Genomic DNA, 21,591 nt, shown 5'->3' with positions numbered 1-21,591 from the left:
GCTAAAAATTGTTCTTCCCTCCCTGAGTGTAATAAAGGTTAAGCCAGGAAAGGGAGACAAGAGGAAAGACTTTTTTCCTTTGGTATGTTTACTTTGCATTTGCTTATTGCTTATTCTAAACATATGAGGTTTCCATGCTTCTTTAAGATAAAAACATGATTATCTAAAAAAATAAAAAAAAAAAAAAAATCACAAAAACCATCAGGGAGATTCAGGAACAGGAACAGCACCTGAGGCTATTTCAAAATCATTTATAATTACTTTACAAATATTAAATCAATAGTGTACTTGTAAACAAAATTTGCTTAATGTGTTTTGCTTTCTTTCCAATTAGTCTCTCATCTTTTAGAGCTGAAGACTATAGCAGCAAAACTTTATTTCTCACAATAACAAAGAGGGCTGTTGTAAAATTAGATGGAATAACTGCCACACTCACCTACAGAATGATTTCACATAACTTTGCTAAACTCTCAAAGCTAGGTTTTGCTCTGTACATGACGGACTCGTATCTTTTAAGCTGTCTGAAGCCCGCGATCAAAACAAAGGGCAGCGTTGCCACTGCTGCTTTCAGGGAAGATGACAAATCTGCAGACATAAAGCAAGAGTTCTGCTTTAACACGTATTAAGCACTCCAGCCGCCAACAGCTGCAAAGATGAGGGAGCACCAGCACCTCAGACAGACTCCACTTCTGGCATGGCAATCTGCGTCAACGATACGGCTTGGGCTACAAGGAGAATTTGGTTGGTCCCACAGGCAACTAAAGAGCATGCTTGCTTTATATTTTCCTGTTTGGGTTTCCCGAATGCCAAAAGCTAGCCCAAAACACATTGCTTTGTAACTTAGAAGGGAAGGCCTCAGACACATGATGCTTATCACAGTGCCTCAGTTGCTTGCATTTTTCTACAAAAATGCAACATTACCTGTAACATTTCTAGTTTTGGTAAAGAGGATATCCAAGAAATTTGCTATGTATGGAAAATCTCAGTTTCCAGAAGCCTGAAAGAGCTACTAAAATATAGCATACTTGCAAAGACAAGTTTGAGATAACCCCTTGCGTGTCTATATTATTTACACACAGAAGCATAGAACTATTTTAGTTCTATACAATAAACTGTAAATTGCATCAGATGTACAACTGACACAAATAATAATACTCAAAGTGTATATACAATAAAATATGAGTTCAATTAGCAGCAGCAATTGAAGCACTTTTGCCAGAGGCATGTAGAATGTATATAGATATCTACTATATACAGAACATACTGTGGAGAAAGTAGGAACCATGTAATGATTATAAATAAGTTATATTATTGATAATATTTAAAAATCAGTATTAAATACAGCTGGGGCATCATACCTGTAAGTTACAAAGTCAAGTTTATCCTAGAGCGGCAAGACTTTCAGCAGAAGAGGATGCTAGGTATGTGCTGTTTCCAGCAACAAAAGGATCAGGTATAAACAATAAAAGAGGTGCTTAAGCAGAAGAAGAGCCCCAGCTATACAGCAGAGAAGAATAAAACCCAAGATTTCACTAATAAACAGGCAGAACCTACTTTTTAAATGGTTCAGGTAACCTGATGTTCTGTGGGCTGTACAATACATAGGTACTGTGTACACTGATTCCTGCCTGGGTACTGCCCTTTTGAAGGCCAGTTTCAACATATATGGGCCTGTGTATTAAATTCACCTAAAGTTCAACACAGTTATTTGCTTTCTGAAAACTTGCACAAATGGGGAACCCTAGGGGAGGGCACTGATAAGACCAATATAGTAATTTCTCAGGACTGTGGAAAAAGCAAGACAAATAGTAAATGGAGATTTCCCATTGAAAATAAAACCACTGAGACAGAAAATCCTTGCTAATCTCCTTCAGAGACTCTCACTGCTTAACTTAAACAGTACCTGAACTATAACTACGCAAGTCAAGTTAGTTTAAATAACAGAATTCAACTTAAAACAGGATACTGATAGAGAAACAACTCATCACTGCAGTACATCAGGCCCTGGTTCACTAGGGCAAGTAAACGTTCACCGCAAACTTACACAGGGACTGCAATGCAATCACCAAACACACATCACCTGTTGCTCGTTTCCAGGCCCTGTACCAATCCCACCTTGCCAGCGTCCCCCTCCCCATGCAACACACCAACAAAACAAGTAGGGGTGCACACAAACGCGCTACTATCACCGAGCAGTTTATTTGAACACTGGTTTTCCTTTCCCCAACGCTTGGGCCTTTCCCCCTCCCCGCTCTGCCAGCGCTCGGGCCGTTCACAGCCGCACCGACCGAGGCCGACAGGAGCCCTCGCGGGGAAGCGGCGGTAGCACTTGAGGGCAGGCCGAGGCTCGAGCAGGAACACCGCGGCGGAGCCACCACACCTGCGGCGCCGGCCAGGGCCGACCCGGCGGGCCCAGGACCCGCCCCGAGCCCTCGGCGCGGAAAGGCGCCCGCCGCCCCTCGGGGCTCCCTCAGCCGGGGAAGAGCCCTCAGGCCGCGGCCTCGCCCCCGCCCCGCCCCGAGCCTTACGCTGGGCCCGGGCCGAGCCGCGGCCGCTGCCTCACCGATCCGCCACTCACCGCCCGGCCGCGTGCTCCTGCTCCTGCCGCCGCGGCTGCCCCCGCCCCTGCCTGCCCGCCGTGGAGGCGCGCAGAGAGGCCGGCGCGGGTGGCGAGAGGCGGCTCCGGGGGCCGGCGCGGCCCCGGGCGCTGCGGGCGGGGAAAGGGGCCTCGCCGCGGGAGGACCCGCCTAGTGTCGGCAACATGGCAGCGTCCAGCCGGGCCCAGGTGCTGCGGCTGTACCGGGCCCTGCTGCGGGAGAGCCAGCGCTTCGGCGGCTACAACTACAGGTGCGCTCCCGGCCCGGGCGGGGACGGGCTCCGGGGCGGGCAGCGGCCCGGGCCCCGCTTCTCCCCGTGAAGGCGCGGGGTTCACGGTGGGCGGAGGAGGTCTGCCGGCGTTGTTTGGGGCTGGGCAGGGGCCGCGTGAGGCGCTCGCTTCTGGCGGGCGCAAGGGAGCTGTGACCTCCGGGGACCCCGCGGAGGAGCGGGCGGCCGCCCAGGCCGAGCCGTGCCCTGGGGGCAGGAGCGAGAGCGGGCCCGGCCGCGGCGGCTTGCCCGGGCCTGAGTCGGGGCCCGACTCGGGGCGCAGGGGAGGGTCAGCCCCCGGTCCCTGTGCCTGTCCCCGGGCTGCCTGAAAAGCACCCGGTTATGGGCCCTCCCTGTTGTAGGTGGAAGGGACAGGGCAGAGATTGTCCCAGCCTGAAAAAGGTCGTGTCTGGTCTGGATGCTGCCCTTCTCCTGGCGGAGGAGAGCCTGGGCCAGGTTGCAGCCCTAGTTGTGCTGGAGGAGGCTGGCTTCCCTGCCAAACCTCTACGCCATGTGCTGTGCCCAAGCTCAGGGTGCTGCGTGCGATGAGGGAGCAGGGTTCACCTGTCCCGCCACACAGGATGCCATGCTGCGTGGCTGGCTGCCTTCAATGGCTGTTGGTGAAAGACATGCACCATTTTTTGGCAAAGGGTATGCCTGCGTGTGTGCTACAGGTATAGGCCTGGTCTCCTTTAGATATCTGCTGCATTCACAGGGGGTGCTCCCCACCAGCACTGGCAAAATTGTATTACCCACTGGTAGTTTATTCACTTCACCGCTCAGTTGGACTTCGGGCAGACACATGTGAGCTACCTTTGCTGTGAATCATCTCCAGCCTGGCAAGAACTGGGAACAGAAGCCTTTGAACTTGCATAACCATGGTGAGCTCTGCACTCTTCAAGGCATAAGTATTCCCCAAACCTCATGTGTGAGGGAGTGCCCTGAGAAGAAAGGCTGTGGGGCTGAAACTGAGCTGGAGCTAATAAACCTTTATTGCTAACTCCACGCAACAGCATGTGTGTGCATCATGTTCCCCTACTCCTTCTTTAGTTCCCCTGCTATCAAGGCTTGCCCCTGCTCTTCGCTGTCCTGAGTATCGCAGCTTGCCATTATTCTGGCTAACAAAGAGAGGACTGTATGTAATGGGCATGGCTTGAGTCCCGTGAGATGTGCAGTTGGTGAACAGTTGAACGTAACTCCCGTGTGGGCCACGGCATGTTTTCAGCAATGGGTTTGTGCTAGGCAGTGATCAGTGAGGAAGCTGAGTCCACAGCAGTGGGAGGAAGCACACCAGCACCACCTCACAGCGGTTGCACCAGTAATTGGTGGCACCAGCCTCACAGACCACATGTGGACCCCCCTCTGCCCAGCCCCTTGCTGGTGGAGCACAGGGAACTTGGGAAATTTTTGTCATCTCTTCTCTATAAGCCGTACCTGGAGCCCAGCCCCCCCCCCCAAAATGAAGTATCTACCTGGGGGGTCTTGGCTGTATGGAAATTTTGGCATGAAGATTAACTATCACACAACAATAGGTGCACCAGTGAGTTTTCTGCTTAACACAATGTAAAACTTTTCGTTCTGTTTCTTTTAGTGTTTTTATACTAGCAAATTTTAAAGTATAGAAATCATAAGATATGAGTTTACCTTGGATATCTGATTTTTTGACACCATATCATGGTGCAAGTTTTCCCTTTCCTTAAAGGAAAGATCTCAGGTTTTGATGGGCCTGTCCTTAGATACTGTAAAATCAGCAACTGTATAAAATCTTGCGGTGTATACACATTTGTGAGCACTAAAAGCAATAGCAGTTTCTAGCAAGAAATGATCAGCAGCTATTATGTGTAGACATCTGCTGGGACCACAACAATTCTGCCTTGGTGTTTATGCCACACCCATAGCTAAAATGGACACCCTGCTAGCTTCTTCCATGCCAAGATAACAGTCCTGCCATGTCCTCAGGGCTGCTGTAATGTGATATGGTAGTACCCTGGAGTAACCCTAATGACTTTGTAAAGAACCAACTTGTAGCAAAGTAGAAAGTATTAAAGATTAATCTTATTGATTCATGATTTCAGTTAGAGAATTTCAAAATATTTTATTATTGCAAACAGTGCATATTTGTAAGCGTACATCTGGAGTACGATCAGCTGGTTATTGTCTCCTTATTTGCTTGCTGAGCTTTTTCTCTTAAATGTGTACATACATAGTGTGATGGAAAATTCAATATTTTTGTTTTGTGACTTTCCTAGTAAATATATTCTATATGTCATCTGGTAGTACCAAATTTTCTTCTACCACCCAAAAGAACTTTTATTGCCATAACTGTGAAGAATTAACATTCATGTCTTAAAGTAACTGAGGTCACCACTGACAGCCTTCAGAGTAACAACACACAGGGGCATCTCTAGAGCCCTGCAGTAAACGTTATGGAGTGTTTGGAGGCCCAGATGTATAGGCCAGGTTTTAACAGCAGGGAGAGAGAATTTCGTAGACTGTGAGTAATTTCATGTCTGCCCTTCTGCCCTGTTACCCATGCAGACAGTCTGAGGAAGGGAGAGTGATTGGTACTGGACGAAAATCAATATGCGAAGAGGGAAGATGTTAGGTTTTGAGTCAAAAAGGTGGTTCTTAATGAGTGTACTGTTTTCTTCTGCTTGGTTGACAAAAAGTAGATCCTCTGACGGTTTATAGCGTGTTGGATTACAGTCTCAACTAAATTGATTTAAGGGATAATTTCTAAATAGAATTTCATTTGTGATTTAAATAATGTCTTTATGTTGTGTCTCTTTTTTGGTACAGAAAACAAAAGCATTTATAAGCTTGTTAAAGCTGTTAACATATCTGGTTGCAAATGAGGGTAATCTGAACTTTAAATTTTCTTGTTTGTTTAACATGACTGAAGCTCACTCGTCAAAACGCGTGGCAATCTAGTGGAAGAGGGTTTTCTCTAGAATGGTAGCGCAGGACTGGAGCAGGTCACCCCGAGAGATTTTGACATCTCCATTTTTGAAGGTTTTCATGACAGGTTTAGCCGAACAGCACCATGGCTGACCTGACCTTGTTGCGGATGGGCCCACTTCAAGTGGGAGGTTGGCTTGGATAAGCTCCAGAGGTTCTAGCTAACCAACATTACTATGATTTTCAGGTCCCCAGCCTTCCTTGGCCTATAAAGATACTAACACTGGCTAATAAGTTCTGGGAAACATCATATGACATGCTTCCAGCTGGTCTCCTTTCTAATTCTTTAATTTCCTGTAGTTATAAGCAATGTCAGAAGCTTAAAGTCTCTGTGTTGGAATTTTTCTGCAAATAATTTCTTTATTTTTTTTAAGGTATTTCTTGATTTATTGTATATTTATTTCAGTTATCCATTATGTTCTCTGTTAACTGGTGGATGTTGCATTTTTATTTATAGATCTATTTTTTCTTGTCTGTGTAAATTGCATTTTAATGGAATTTGATTTTTCTATTAGAAAGTGCAATATTATTTGATTAATTAATAAAACTACCCAGAATATAGAAGAATCAGGGAAGGAAATTTGTCAAAACAGGTTTTGCATTGGAAACAAGTTAATTGAATGCATGCAGTTTCATCTGAGACATATCCTTCAAGATTTTAAAACTAGTAAATCTGATTTTTGCAAATCTCTGCTAACCTAAGAACAAAACTGGGCAAAATAAGTTATACTGTTTTTTCAGTGCCAGTTGTTTTTCGTGCTTTGAACAACATAGTTGCTGATCTGATTTTAGGGAGACACAGAACCATAGAACAGCCCGGGTTGGAAGGGACCTGCAAAGATCATCTGGTCCAACCTTTCGTGGAAAAGGGAGCCTAGGTGAGATTATCTAGCACCCTGTCCAGTCACATCTTTAAAACCTCCAGTGACTGGGACTCTACCACGTCCCTGGGGAGGTTGTTCCAGTGGTTGATTGTTCTGACTGTCAAAAGTTTCTTTCTTACGTCCAGATGAAACCTCTTCCAGTGCAACTTGTACCCGTTGCCCCTTGTCCTCTTCTTGTGGCTCCTTGTGAAGAGAGAGGTTCCATCCTCTTTGTAGCTGCCCTTTAAGTACTGGAAAACTGTGATGAGATCCCCCCTGAGCCTCCCCTTCTCCAGGAGGAAGAGACATAACTCCTTCAGTCTTTCTTCATAGGGCAGGTTCTCCAGCCCTTTGATCATCTTTGTGGCCCTCCTTTGGACCTCTCCACTTGGTCCACATCTTTCTTGGATTGAGGGGACCAGAACTGGTCACAATACTCCAGGTGCAGCCTCACAAGCGCTGAGTGGGATGACCACATCTCTGTCTCTGCTAGTAATGCCCCTGCGGATGCAGCCCAGGATCTGATTTGCCTTCGTTGCTGCAGTGACACACTGCTGACTCACGTTCAGCTTGTTGTCCACCAGGACCCCCAGGTCTCTTTTGGCAAGGCTGTTCCCCAGCCACACAGATCCTCGCCTGTGCTGGGCTCTCTGTTTAGGTCTTCCCAGGTGCAGGACCTTGCAGTTGTCTTTGTTAAACTTCATACAGATTTTGATTTAGTCTTTCTCTGAAAGATTTTATCAACATGAAGAAAATGTTGATTTTAAAAATCTCAAGGTGCTTATGATAAATGTGGCCTTTTTGTTTTGAATGAAAGTTTAGGAAGTAAAAATTCAGGGATTCCACTATACAGGGCAGAGCATGTTCTTAAGGTGTTTTTAGTCTTTTGGTGTTAAAGCTGTTCTGAAAAAAAAGTTTGTGATTCCTGTGTTTTTGCACTAAGCTTAATATCTGAATTTAATGTAAAAGTTTGGTGAGACAAAGTTTTAACGTTAGAACTTACATTTCTACAGTTTGAGGTCTTCTGCATGCATGAAATCAGAGTAAAGAACAATGATAATCACTAAAATAAAATGCTTACTTATTTTTTATTCATGGCAATAAGTTGCTACTCCCGTAAGTCCAGATGGGTCTGTGGAAAAAAAAAAAGTCTCTTGTTCATAGTCAGTGTCATTAAATTTGGCACGGATGGCCAGGTATTCTGTATGTGTAGAGGTGGTAACTCTTACTGTTATACATAAAAAATAAGCTGATCTGTGTTTAAGAAAATATTTCAGCTGATGATCATTGCTGTGTATGCAAGATTTAGTCTGCTTTTTGCAAATAGGAAAATGGAAAAAGGAACTATGTCAGATGCCAGCTACTGTTATGTAAAGATTGATCGTGACTCCTGATTAAACACAAAAATAAACAAAGAGCCATCCTTGAACATTTGGACAAGGGGTCTGGTTTAGTAATGCACCATTTCTCAATGTTTCTGTTGCTGTTCCACTAATGTCAGTCTTTTCCATTTTGAGACTTCTGGCTAACTGCTACCCAAATTAAAGTCTTGCTCAAATAGTGAGTGTGCTGATCAACTTTTTAGGCTAAGGTGAGGAACTGGGATATAGCAATACATTGGCATACGCTTTGTTATTCTAATTTTTGTGCATGCTTAATGGCAAGATTCTTAGATACTACGCTCTGGAGAAAGATGTGAAACTGCTATAGGATGCTCTTTGAACACAAATTTAACACGAGATGTTAAAAAAATTCTAAATGTGTTCATCCTCTCATTTCCCAGATGGAATTCCAATTCTTTATTTTTTAAGAAGCAACATGAAAAATCATTTCATGTCTGTATTAAATCCTACCTCAGCTTTCTGCCTACTTTGTTTTTATCTATCTTGCAGGTGTTTATGTTTTTCTTACAAGCTCATTTTATTGCCGTCTGTGGTGTCAGAGTTGTTTGAGAGTTGTTGTTAGTAGTTTGAGAATGAATGCAACCTTTTTTCTTCCTCCTTGGCAGCTGGGCACAGATGCTGCATCTAGCCCCTTAATACCTTGTGTCACTTAGAGTGAAATGGACTTTTGGTGGAGCATGAATGCACAATCAGTATATTGTGATTGTTCCTTGATTCCATTCTTATGTATAGGACCTGGAAGCTTTCTTACATGTTGCAACTTAATTCAATATATAGGACCTTTGTGGGTCCTCTTGCAGCGTATCTGATGTAGAAACTTGTACAAGTGGTTATATGAGGTAAAATCATTGCCCTTAGATGAAATTTCGTGTTGTCCATTTAGTAGACTAACTTTTCTCATGTTACTTCGCATGTCAGTCTAGCCTATAGTCCATTCCTTTGGGAAAGAGGGCTGCTAAGAGCTGATCAAGTAGGTCGACTTGCCAGGCTGCAGGGGCTTTCTGCTCGTGGGCTATGGGCTGAGGGGTTTATGCTTTTGGATTTCAGCAAAGGCTTCTTCTGGCCATGCCAAATGAGCCCATGCAAAGGAGGGGAGCTGCTCAGAAGGTGCATTCTCCTACTGCTGCAACAGTAGGAAAGAGGATGTCCAGGAATAAGTTGTAACTGCCATAGCAATTCAGGCTGTCCGCTTCTGTGTGGCGCCTGTCTCAATGGTTCCTTGAACTAGGGAAGGAGCAGGCTGTGGGAATAGTCAGATACACAGGGTGCCAGTTCAGAGCGTTCACGGGAGCAGCTGGATTTTTGCACAAGTATAGGCTGAGTTGACCTGTAGTTGCATAATGACCTGTTCTTCAAGGAGGCATAAAGCTTTTAAGATTCTGCTAACAACTTTCTTGACAACATAATTCACACCACATAAAATTTTTAAAAAATACGCTTTTTCAAAAATGGGTTTCTTTCTCTTCCTCCCAACATGCCTTATTTGGTCACTTTAATTGAAAAATCTTACTTTGCTTTTAGTCCCTGGTATATAGAATCTGGTCACTGGTCCTTTCTGTACTTTTATCACTCAGGTAATTTAACAACCGCGTTAAAATTTTACATGTGACAGTTATCCAGGCTGAATAAGCCTTTTTCTCGCTGGTTCTCCTAATGAAGGTTGTGATTGACAAGATCTGCCAGCAGATTGTCAGCTCTTGGTAGCATGTTTCTGTGTGTTATGGAGGAAAAAAAGACTAAATGGTGATTTAAAAAAAAAAAAATCCAAAACAGTGAGAAAACAGAGACATGCCATGTTATAGAAAGTACTGTATTCTGTCTGAAGTGGTAGTTTGTAGCTGAGATAAGAAATGCAGGAAAAAATAAAATTGTCAGTTCTGCCCAGCAGAGCTGTCTGGCTTCTTTGTAGGAGTAAGGTGACTGAACTGCAGCTTTATAATATCCGTTTTTTCCTTGGCTGTGCAAAGAAAGTGGATAACTTATTTTTCCTTCTCTCTATGTAATTGCTGGCTGTGTTCTGAGTGATAATAAACTTTAGGAGTTTTTGAGTTAATTTCCCACATGATGAGTACGTGGCTATCTCTGTAATCTACTTGAAAAGTATAAAAAAATTTAGGGCTGCAAGCAGCTGTGGTATTCCTGAGCCTGGGGTGCAGGGTGGTTTCCATCCTATGCTGTTGCAGACACTTGTTTCGGCCTCGTAGCTGCTTGACCCAAAATCATGGGCAAACGGGCACTGCACGTTTGTAGATCATTTTTGTAGAGCATTCACACAGATTTGTGGTTGGCCTTATTAATATCTCTTTCTTTGGGGAGTTAAATTTTGGCCATTATTTCAGTGACCACATACCATGCAGATATTTTGCTATTATGTTATTTTAGGGTCTTTTATGTATATTGCCTTATTCTATCAGAATCATGTATGCTTCAATAGAGAAGTGGGTGTTTTAAGAGCTCTGGATGGTGCTCAATCCGATGATTAGTATGGGAACTGTGAAAAGGATGGAGATGATTACACTGTGAATTGTAGTAAAACATGGAAATGCATGCACTTTTGGGGAAAATAAAGAGGCATAAGAACATGATTTTGGATTGTCAGACTTTGGGTCTGACAGTATTGACGTATTTCCATTTGACTTCAGTATTCTATGTATACATTATTTTGGAAAGACAACTAAAGCATTCTGTTCCAAAAATGTCAAAACATAACCATTAGATACCATCAGAACATATTTCTCTGAAAAGAAATTTTAAACCAAAGGGAAACAATTTTGCCAAATGTTTTGGTTTTTTGATAGTAACATTTCCCAACTGAAAATCGTTCCATCAAAGTTCTGTTGATCGTGTTCATTAGGAGTTGCTTTCTTGGATTTAAAGGTACAACGATGATTGTCATTTTCCAAATACATTCACTTTACCCTTGTGAAATTATGCTCTTCCTAAACAATAAAGGATATCTATGCATCAATTTTGATGTAATTTTCTTGACTTCCTTTTTTTTTGGCAGAGGAGACTTTTGAATAGTAATAAATTGGAGGGAGAGTTTGGAGCACATACATAGTATACAGAGTTCTGGAAAAATTGAAATTTTATAGTTGGAAGACAAATGAGTGGGGGCTTCCTCAAAAGACTGATTAATGGACTTTGTTATTTTAGTAAAGGCACCCAAATTGAGTAAATCTGATGTGGTTGTTATCCAAGACATTATTTGCATTCTTTGTATAGCACAGTAGAACAGGGACATTTTTCTTTTTATGTAAGATTTAATTACCAGTAGAATTTGTTTGAGAACTAATGAGAGTAATAGAAAAATTACTGCCTCTGGCAGTGATTCACGCCAATAGACGTATGCATATGATTTCTGGTAAATGAAAAACACTTTGTAATGTAGTAATAGGATAGCATTTCAATACTTAAAAACTAGCTCACCTCCTCCTTTCCTTACACTTGGATGTGGCTTTAACATTTAGTTCCTTACTGTACCCATCTGTATGCTGCCCATGATGAAAAGATGCTGACCTCGTAACATCAAGACTAATTCAAGACACAGTAGACACAGGTTATTATTGCAAGTATTTTTTAGAAGATCAGCATTCTGGATTTTAAAAAAATCAAAGTAATTTTGCAAAAAAAAGAAACTGCAGTTGATCGGGCAATGTTTAGAACCACTTGCTGCAGCAACTGATAGGAAGGATGCTGTCTGAACTACCTCTTTGATAAAGTGCTTCCCATGGTTTTTTGGGTTTACTGACCAAGAAAGTACAGTCCTAGATTGTACATGGTTGTCTGCTTTTCCAAGAAAAATGGGCATGAAAAGAAAACTTTCTTGATTGTTTTCTTGTGTGTGTGAATACTTGGGCCAGCTGTTCCATGACTGTTTTGCACAGAACTCGGTACAGAGGATGTCCTCAGTGAGGAATATTTTTGGGGATTCTTCTTGATATTATAGTTCTTTCTCAAGAATGAAGATGCCACAAATCATTCAGACAATATTCTGGCTAGGATGGCATTATGGAAAATGCCCTTTTTCCCTTACATTTTTTTCTACTTTTTATTCTGTTCTATTCCTTTTCACCTGATCTCTGTATAAAATTCTAACATTCTTCTCAGGACGCAATGCACAACTGAACATTTAATATAATAGTGAAAGAATTCAGTTGTGTTCGGATGCTGTCTTCCTTAAAAGAATGTGTATGAAATAAAATCTTTAAATTATTCTTCAGGAAAATTTGAAGATCCTGTGCTGTGAATGGCTAAATGCCAGGCTTGGCTGGTATTCAGAGACTCACAATACTTAGGACTAGACTTCTGTTCAGCTTCACGTTTGTTACAAAGTCTTGGGAAAAGTTGCTTCTTAGATATATTTTTCTAACTTTTTAAATAAATAGCAATTGGTTAAATCACATTTAAGTCTTCTAAAGAAAAGAAGCCTATGTACAAAGTAAATACTATGTGTGTGTAGGCATGTATGAATGTATTGGTATGAAGAGCTCAGGAATTCACTTCTGCTCCGTCCCAGTAATTCTTTTTCAAAAATCTCTGTTTAAAGCAAGCTGTGAAGCCATTGTGGAAGCTAGAGGAAGTATGATAGGTGTGTTAGTTGTGTTACAAATGAAACTCCATTGAATTGCAGTGCTTTTTTTTTTTCCTTGAACTCGATAGCATTTGGATCAAAAGACATTTAACTTAAATTTAGAAAATGCTGATTTATAAGTTGACATAATTAACTGTATTTTTTTAATATACTTTGCAAGAAACTAGTATTTAAATAAATACAGCTCCATGAATATTTTACATGAAATCAGCATGAGATTCAAAATGTCTTGCGGGATTCTGAGTATGACAGCAGTCAGATTCTCCACAAACTTCATTGCCAGGTCTTGACAGTCCTTCTGAGTCTGTTTGTCTGGCATATCCTGGTCTGGAACCATTAAAGACCTGTTTCTAAATCATTAGCTTGTATAAAAGTAAGATTGTCTTATTTTATCTGCCAGAGAAAGTATGTGTTTAAAAAAAAAAAAAATCTTTCCCTGAAACTATCATCAGTTCTAATATATTGGCAATAATCACTAATCTATTATGGTATTGAAGCTTATATAATTGAACTTAGTTCTGTGACTTTAAGTGCCTATGAGAATAATTTATTGTAATCCTGTGAGGTCAGTCTTTACAGAGTTGTCTCCATCTTTCTCTTGCACAGCACGTGATTTCTGCTAACTAGTATTTGCTTGCAAGATACACGGTATTTTTGCTTCCTAGTATTTATTTACAGCATTATTTCTTTCTCTGTCAAACATACAGATTATCACAATGCTCACTTGCAGTCACAGGCAGATGTAAACATCTGTTCATCGTTTGCATAAGCAGGAGAAATGTGGACACAGGTTTCCTCAGAGCCTTGGTGCTGGAGAAAATCAGTTTATCTTGTGGATAGCCACCGTTGATGGTTACACATTCAGTGAATGTTAAACAGTTTTCTGCACTTTCCTGGGGGTGGTTCAGAAGCCATCATTTATTTGCATTGTTAATAACAGTTAAGAACAGGGGAACTGAGAGTGGAAGGGGCTAGGTGCAAGCCATCACATTTTGTCAAGTTTTGGATTGAATCACTAATGGAATTCTTTGTGAAACAATAATTCATTCATTCATCAAAATGTGCCTCCCCTCGTAATCAATGTTTTTATTTATTTAAATAACACCAGACTGCTTCCCTCTCAGGAAAATATTTTAAAGTCAGTACAGCTGAAGTGAAGTGCTTAAGACATAGTACAAGCCGCAGTATGTCCTTGAAGTTTATAGCTTGAATTATGTTCTGGATGTCAAATAGAAGCGTGTTGTGTTGCCTTGAAACTAACCTGCTACTAAGTTCCAGAAAACATCTTTGACTCATCTAAAATATCACAGCATTTTTCTAGTCCAATAAATTAGCAAATAGGTTTTCAAATTAATGGTCTTCGTATGTAAACTAGTTTTGAAGGGAGGAACATTGATTGATTGATTGAAGTAGTTTTATCACTGTCCAAAGTAAATTAGATGTCTCACTCATAATTCTTTTTCCCTGACCTGACTAATTTACAATATGAAAATAAATGTTCAAGTGTTTTGTTTACAAAACAATAAGGAATGTATTTCGTGTAGACGTCTAAATAGGTTTCCTGATTTCCAGAGATATTGAGCACACTTTTTACTAAATTTGTTAATTTATTATTTTCAGTTTACAATTTATGCCACAAATCGCTGCGTATTATTTGCAGATTTTGAATGTGAAGGTGAATATTTATCAAACTGGTAGTGGTACCTTCACAATCACCTCCAAAAGCAATGGGAACATAGGATGAACATAGTTCTTCCAGCTACAGCGATGCAGCATTGGGCAAATAAGTATAGTATACTTATATATTCATACAGAACTCCTCGTTCTGTGAACTAGTGGCAGTACTTACTAACCTGTATGGATTTTGAGGCTTGATTGTGGGATTTTATTTCCCAACAGTTTGTTGGAATCCTTGAAGGAGAAATTCTCTGTCAGTGCGAGTTATTGCTACCATTAGCTAGGGACCTGGTGCTTCTGCAACTTCTGTGGGTAATTTGTTCCAAGATTGGAAACCTTTTCTGCTACCCTGGGGAATGGAAGGTCATGTCATGTGTCAAAGGGAAGGTAATCCGCCTTGGTCATAAAATGTTATACTGAAAACATTGTTATGATAAATAGACCACTCTTCATACCTCTTTTCCTCTCCTAATATCTCATGCAATAACCTTAGCCAGTACTCATCTGAGTTACTGAGTTTTAAGCCAGATGTTAATTCCACATTTAAAGTAATTGTTATCTGAGAAGAACTTCTCCTTACAGCCATTTGCTTATGGGAGGGAAAGGAGTTGGTGTTTGCTGTATGGGTTTTTTTTCTTACTTGCAGATAAAGGATAAAAAGTGCTACCATCACTCATGTGAGTGAATATTTTCTTGTGACTTTTAATTAGCTATTAAGTACTCTCTGGGGTTTTTTGTAACACATTTTTGTCTTGAAATGCAGAACCTTTTGTGATATACAAATGTACCAGTCTGAACTTACTCTTGTTCAGTAGAAAATATATATATAGATATATGTTATCGAAATAGAATAAGGTGATTTTTTTTTTTCCCCCTTCATAGTGTTAGCCTCTAAGAGACAGTGTTAAGAGGTTGACTGGAAAACTCTTTAAAAATTACTGACCTTTCCCTTAGCTTTATCTTCACCTTTAAATTTTAATATCTGAACTTAACATACTTAGGCTTGACTAGATTAAAAGACAATACTTTGTCAATGTTTCTCTTCTTGGAGAAAGAAAATTGATATCTCTCTTTGTCTTCCTGAATATTTCTGATCTCCCTTTCTGTTACAGTGGTTATATTAAATGGCTTCAGTGCACAGAAGATCTGTCGGCAGGTTTATTGAATGACTTCTGTTCACTGGACTAGCATAGCTTAAGTTTTAAATTTAATCTCATTTTTCTGTCTGATATTAAATTATGTATTGTCTGGTCAGATCAAAGTATTGCATTGTGTGCTGGAATCTACAGTTTGGAGAGTCAGAGTGTATGCACCACAATTTTAGAGGTAGAGGCCATACATAGCCCAAAAGAAACATTTTGGCTGGTAGATGCTCTTAGCTTCATAATTGGCAGATAGGTCATCCATCCTACGTTGTTTTTTAGAGTAACTGTAGGAAAAATAATAGGAAAGTAGGTGTAACCCTTTTTTTTTTTCCTTCTTTTATGTGAAGTAGCTTTCAAGAATGTAGTATTACTTCACTTAGGATTTAGTATTACTTTGATTCATATGTTATTTCTGGACTCCAGAAAGATATGTAGGATATATAGGTCCTGAGAAGCTGAATTTATTTTAGTGGAGCTAGCGGAGGTCTCGGGTATGTCTTAGCTGATCATCATTATGCTCCAAAGATCAAAAGCTGTGGGCATGTTGTTCCATAACTAGCCTGCAAAGAGTCTGGCTTTTTTCAATGCTTATTTGTGCTGATAGCACCTGGGAGGTACAAGAAGTGCAGAGCTGTACAGTGCAGAAAGCCATGGTGGATAATTTGGGCACATTATGCCTGGTGCATAGATGTGCTATGTAATTTATGTGGGTGAAGATCAGCTGTGCCTACCTCAAAACCTCCAATCTGCCTCTCTGACATGGCCTGTGAGTGAACCAGTCACTCAGCTTTGCCGAGCAGAATATTCTTCTCCCTTCAAACCTTGCCTCTGTTCACCCATGGTTCCTTCTGCTCCTTTATCGTGTAAGAAGCTGCATCTGATTTCCCGTGGGGGTGAAGTGACACCCAGAGTTTGTACCCATTGCGTTTCTGCGTTACAGTTCTACTCTTGGCAGAGGCTGAGGTTTTCAGCCCCATCTCTAGTGTTAGTGTTATCATCTGTAAAGCTTGTGAAGACTTCCATATCCTGTAACTAAGAAAAAATACAGAAGGAAAGATCTAGTTCACTTGACTTTCTGTGCCTTAGGTAGCATTCATAGTGTACAAAACAACCTGCATTTATTTTTTTCTGAGCCTCTGGTAACATAATCACAGTAGTCTGTATCTGAGCTTCCTGAGACATTTCATGTATTGTCCAAAGGCACCGTATTTACAATCCCAAATGTCTAAAAGTAATATTCAGTACTCTGCTGTACGCACAAAGTAGGACAGTGATTTTGTGTTATGCATTCCAAATTGATTTTTTTAAGCTCTAGATTTGACTAATAAGCTTTGCATATATTAGAATTTTCTATGCTGCTAAGTATTACATTGTAATTTCAAATATCCACCATTGTTGTCAAAATTGATGTTGCAAATTTGATAAACTAAACATGCAGTGCTTTGCTATAAATGAGGGAAGGTCGTTGAGCCATATGGTGATGGGAGGTCCAGTGGGGGATGTTTGTCACTACTGACTGAGTTATAAGAAACAAAGATTTTTAGATAAGCTGTAAAGCTGATAGAGAGGATAAAGTTTGGAGAATAACTCCAATATTTCAAATCCTGTAACTTCTAGTGCGTTGTCTAGAAGCAGACAGAACAGGTGGTCTGTTACTTCATATGGATTGTTTAGTAAATTATGTTTATGGTTTATTGTTGTCTTTGTCATGAGAAGACTGGATCCTAATTTCAATGTAATTTCTTTTACTAGATTCATTTTGGACCTATGATGCTTAAATTCTTCTTTCTCAAAAAACACAGGTTTACACGAGCAAAAATCAAGAGGCAAAATTAGTCGTCTCTATTACTAGAATCCATGGATTGCTTTTGCAAAGTAAAACTTTGTTAGGAGTCTGTTCTGTACACTCAAAATTACTAGCCTGTCAAAATGACCAACAAAGCTTCACCTCAGATAAGCATCAGAGAACTGTTTCTTAAAGTCTTTCATAAGTCAAAATATCTCAGTTATTATTTTAAAACTGTATGCTGTCAACATATTTCTGATACTCGACTCCTTTTCTCTTCTAAGGAATTGGCATTTTTATCATTTCCATATTAAAAGAATAATATGGATACTGTAACTAGATATTTATTAAATCTGAATCTTTAGTTTCAGAAATAATGCTGTGCTTCAGAAATGTCCTATCAAAATCTCATCATCATCCAGACCACCCACACTGCAGTCCAAGAAGCTAGAATATCCCAAGGCTTTATGCTTTGTTGCTTAATTAATAAAACCTAAGCATTATTGCTTCATCAAAGAAAAATAATTTTCCACTGACAAGTAGGAAATACTTGCATCCAGCGAGGCTGCTTAGCACCCAGTGGGTTTCTAAATGAACGGTTACAGTCACCAAGAGGCACAATACGTTTAGCCCTCTTCAGGGTACCCAAGTCACAAGCTAAACTATGTCTCTTCTTAGAATGGAAGGTAACCTCTAGCCATGCTGAAGAGAGAAATTTTGGCCACAGCATTGGACTAAAACTATAATCCTTCCAGAGAAGTGTAATGGAATTTGTTATGGCAATTCACAGCAGGCCAGGTCTTTTTTAAGAACTGTTCAGAAATAGCACATGGAACGGTGTATATCTGCCTCAAAAGGCAGAAGAGAGAAATCAGCCTTGTCAGGATTTGAACTTGTGGTTTCAAGGCATTACCCACCTGGTAACTGGACTGCTGAGCTACTCGAGTGTCCTGGTGAGCAGTTGGCAGGGTCTTGGCAGTGAAAGCTTGGCAGAGAGCTATTAGTCATTTCAGGCCGTCAGGACACTTTTCATCTGTGGCAAATTCTGCTTCTAGTTCCTGCAGCACATCCTTGCCCGGTGCCTCGTTAATTGCACAACTTGTTCGATTGAGTCCTTCACTGGTGACCCTCTTCTTTAACCTCTTCTGCAATATAACATTGCAGTTGCAACTCCAATTAAGATTAAAAGAACACTTGCATTTGGACATCTTTCCTTTTTTCTTTTAACCCTGACCTTCTGAAAAGCAATCCCTTCTGCAGAGTTTCCTTACACTTAGAATTAAGCCAATAACTGTTTTTATTTTTAGAAGTATAGCAACAAAAATGGATGTTTCAAAGAACTGCTGAAATAATCATAGTTAACTGTGAATAAAGCTGATAGTATTCTGGGACCACGAAGAAGGAGGTGTTTGGGAACTGAAGGTAAATCATGCCTGACCAACATGATTGCCTGGATTTGTGAACAAGGGGAGAGCAGTGGATGTCGTTTAGCTCTACTTTAGGGAGGCTTTCAGCACTGACTCCCGCAACATTCTTGTATCAAAGTTAGGGTGTTACGGTCTGGATGGGTGGGCAACCATGCACCTTTAAGACTGGTTGGATGCTGGGGCTTAGAGGATGGTAGTTAATGGGTCTTCAGGAGTTGATCGTAGGACTCATTCTGTTTCACATCTTTATCAATGACCCAGAGGAAGTAACAGTGCTTGCTCATTAAGTCTGCAGATGACACCAAATTGGGGAGCCAATGTGCTTGAGGGCAGGGCTACTGTCCAGAGGCACCTCAGAAGCCTGAAGGAAAAGGCCAACAGCAACCTTATGAAATTCGGTAAGGACAAGTGCAATGTTCTACACCTGGGAAGGAGATGCCCCAGCCACAAAACAGGCTGGGGACTGACTGGCCAGAGAGCAGCTCTGCTGAAAAGGGACTAGGGATTCCAGCAAACAGCCAGCTGTGTGCCCTGGCAGCAAGGAAGGCCAAGAGCATCCTGAGATGTATCAACAGTTGCTCAGCCAGCAGATTGAGGGGTGTGATTATCCCCCTCTACACAGTGCTTGTTAGACTGGCATCTGGAGTACTGCATCCAGTCTTGCCCTCACCCCACCCCCCATACAGGAAAGACACAGATAACCTGAAGCAAGCTCAGCAGAAACCACTAAGGTGGTTGGGGGCTGAAGCACTTGCCCTGTGAGAAGAGGCTGAGGGAGCTGGGGTGGTTCAGCCTGGAGAAGAAACAACGCTGAGGGAACCTAATAGCAGCCAGTACCTCAGAGTATCCAGAGGTGCCTGGCAGGAGAACAAGAGACAGCAGATGGAAAGTGAAGGAAGAGAGGATTTCAGACTGCCTTTAAGGAAAAGCTTTTTCCCCACAAGGACAGCCAAGCAATTGACTGTGTTTCCCAGAGAGGTGGTCCAGTCACCATCCTGGTTTTCAAGACCTGACTGGACAAAGCTGTGAGTAGCCTGGTCTGATCCCATTGCTGACCCTCCTTTCCGCAGGAGGTGGGACTAGAGACCTCCTGAGCTGCTTTCCAATGTGAATGATTCTGTCATCCTGTTGATTGGGTGGTCATCCATGCTCTCTTCTTTGAAATGGGTACAGGCACAAACTGATGAAAGGATACAGTCAGAAAAAAAAGTCCTCCATTTCCTAAAAACAGCCACAAGTCTGTCTCTGTCTCTCTCTCTCTCTCTCTCTCTCTCTCTCTCTCTCTCGGCATTTTCAGTTTTTAGATTGATTAAAGAAAATGAAAGGAAACTCTTTTGAAATAGGCATGCATATTAGAAGCTTTTTCTCTTTCTCATCTAGGGCAACTTGCACAGAGAAGGTTGACATTTTTATTAGAAGTTTTGAGATATGGGACACAAAGTAGCAAGATTTGCTTTAGAACTAAGTTACAGATCCTTGTATCTGATCATACAGCATGTATCATATGCACTGGCTCACAGTCACCAGCTCTCAAGTGTGTTTTTTAATGTTTGTCAATTTTTATCCCTCCCCTCTGGTTTTTTGGGTAATCCTCTCATAAAGTGTCTCTAGTGCTGTTCTCTTCCAGACATAATTCTTGGCAATTCAATTGGAACTCATATTTTGTATTTAGCAGAGAAACCAAGTAGTGTCTCGTAGGTTTCATTCTATAGGCTTTTTGTGAAGACTGTCTAGGGACTCTGATTAGAAAATTCAAGGAAATAATACTGGGTTAAACAGTCTAATTTTTCTGTTTCTTTACTCTTCTCTCCTCCCCTCGCAGCTTCCAGCCACCACCCCCACTCCCCCAAGCAAATCCTCGTTCGAGGAATAAGCTTTGCTTTGATTTTAGAAAACAGGCAGGTGTCATTGTTGTTGTGCTGTAACTTGAGGTGGCAGTGCTGAAAACGTGTCTAGTGATGGAGTTTGAGGAACACCTTGCTGATAAAACATTGCATTCACACCCTTCTGTTCATCCTGTGTTTAATTAGACAAGCCACAACTACTTCCCTATGAAGTACTTACCTCTCAGTCTCAAACACACATCTGTTGTCAAATGTTTCTTTTTTTAGTGTTAAATGGTAATTGCATGCAGCTTTTGCCTCACCTTTATTGCTCTTTTGTAATGAGACCTTTATAGAGGAAAAAAGAATGTAAATACATACATATATATGTATGTGTACACATATATATAAAAATAATCATTCCCTCTGAAGTAATTCTGTACGTGGAGACATCCTCACTAATGCTAATAAAAGTTTAAGGTAAGCTAAAATGATTTTTCTGCAGATTTTTTTTATTATAAAAACTTTCCATTTTTAAATTATATGTAATTCTGCAAATTCAGTTAGGCAACTCTCATCTGGTGCACATTTTGCTAGTAATAATGGGAAATTCTGAAAATTCACTCTGTCGCTACCTTAAGTTAATAGATGTTAAATGGAAGGGAGAAATGGTAAGAAAATATATTTAGTGAAAGGAAACAATGACTTTTTATAAAAAGGATCCCTCACTTGATGTAATATTACTGTATTGTAAATCAGTATCTCACTTTTGCACATTGTGTCCTTAAATAAAAGCATCGTATACTTCATTTCAGAATTATTAACCACAGTGGGCTTCCTAGAGGTTGGCTACTGGTTACTTGCCTTAATTTATTAAATACAACTTAAGCTAATACAGAAAAATACCTTTTACTTTGTACCTTTTTTGAAAGTCTTGAATATTCTAACCTGCTGGCCTCTTCCCTTGTAATCTGTTTTGCTTGCACAGCTTGTGTACCACAATCCTTCTATCTTTGCATACATGCTCAATGACTTACAATTTGTAATAGT

The 21,591-nt window shown here is 40.9% G+C and overlaps 1 protein-coding gene across 2 annotated transcripts in view; it reads left to right on the top strand.

Annotated features, from left to right (window-relative positions):
* The first annotated feature begins 2,223 nt into the window (after positions 1 to 2,223).
* LYRM4 (LYR motif containing 4) overlaps positions 2,224 to 21,591 on the top strand; it is a 96,016-nt gene continuing 76,648 nt past the window's right edge. For both annotated transcript variants that reach the window (XM_050892738.1, XM_050892737.1), the window contains exon 1: positions 2,224 to 2,847. In XM_050892738.1, the coding sequence (XP_050748695.1) occupies positions 2,762 to 2,847 (86 nt within the window). In that variant the 5' untranslated portion in view covers positions 2,224 to 2,761. The remainder of the gene's footprint in view (positions 2,848 to 21,591) is intronic.

Source organism: Gymnogyps californianus, chromosome 2, assembly GCF_018139145.2.
Source record: "Gymnogyps californianus isolate 813 chromosome 2, ASM1813914v2, whole genome shotgun sequence".
NCBI lineage: Eukaryota > Metazoa > Chordata > Aves > Accipitriformes > Cathartidae > Gymnogyps > Gymnogyps californianus.
The sequence above is the reverse complement of the archived record's forward strand: the minus strand, read 5'-3'. Positions and strand labels throughout refer to the sequence as shown.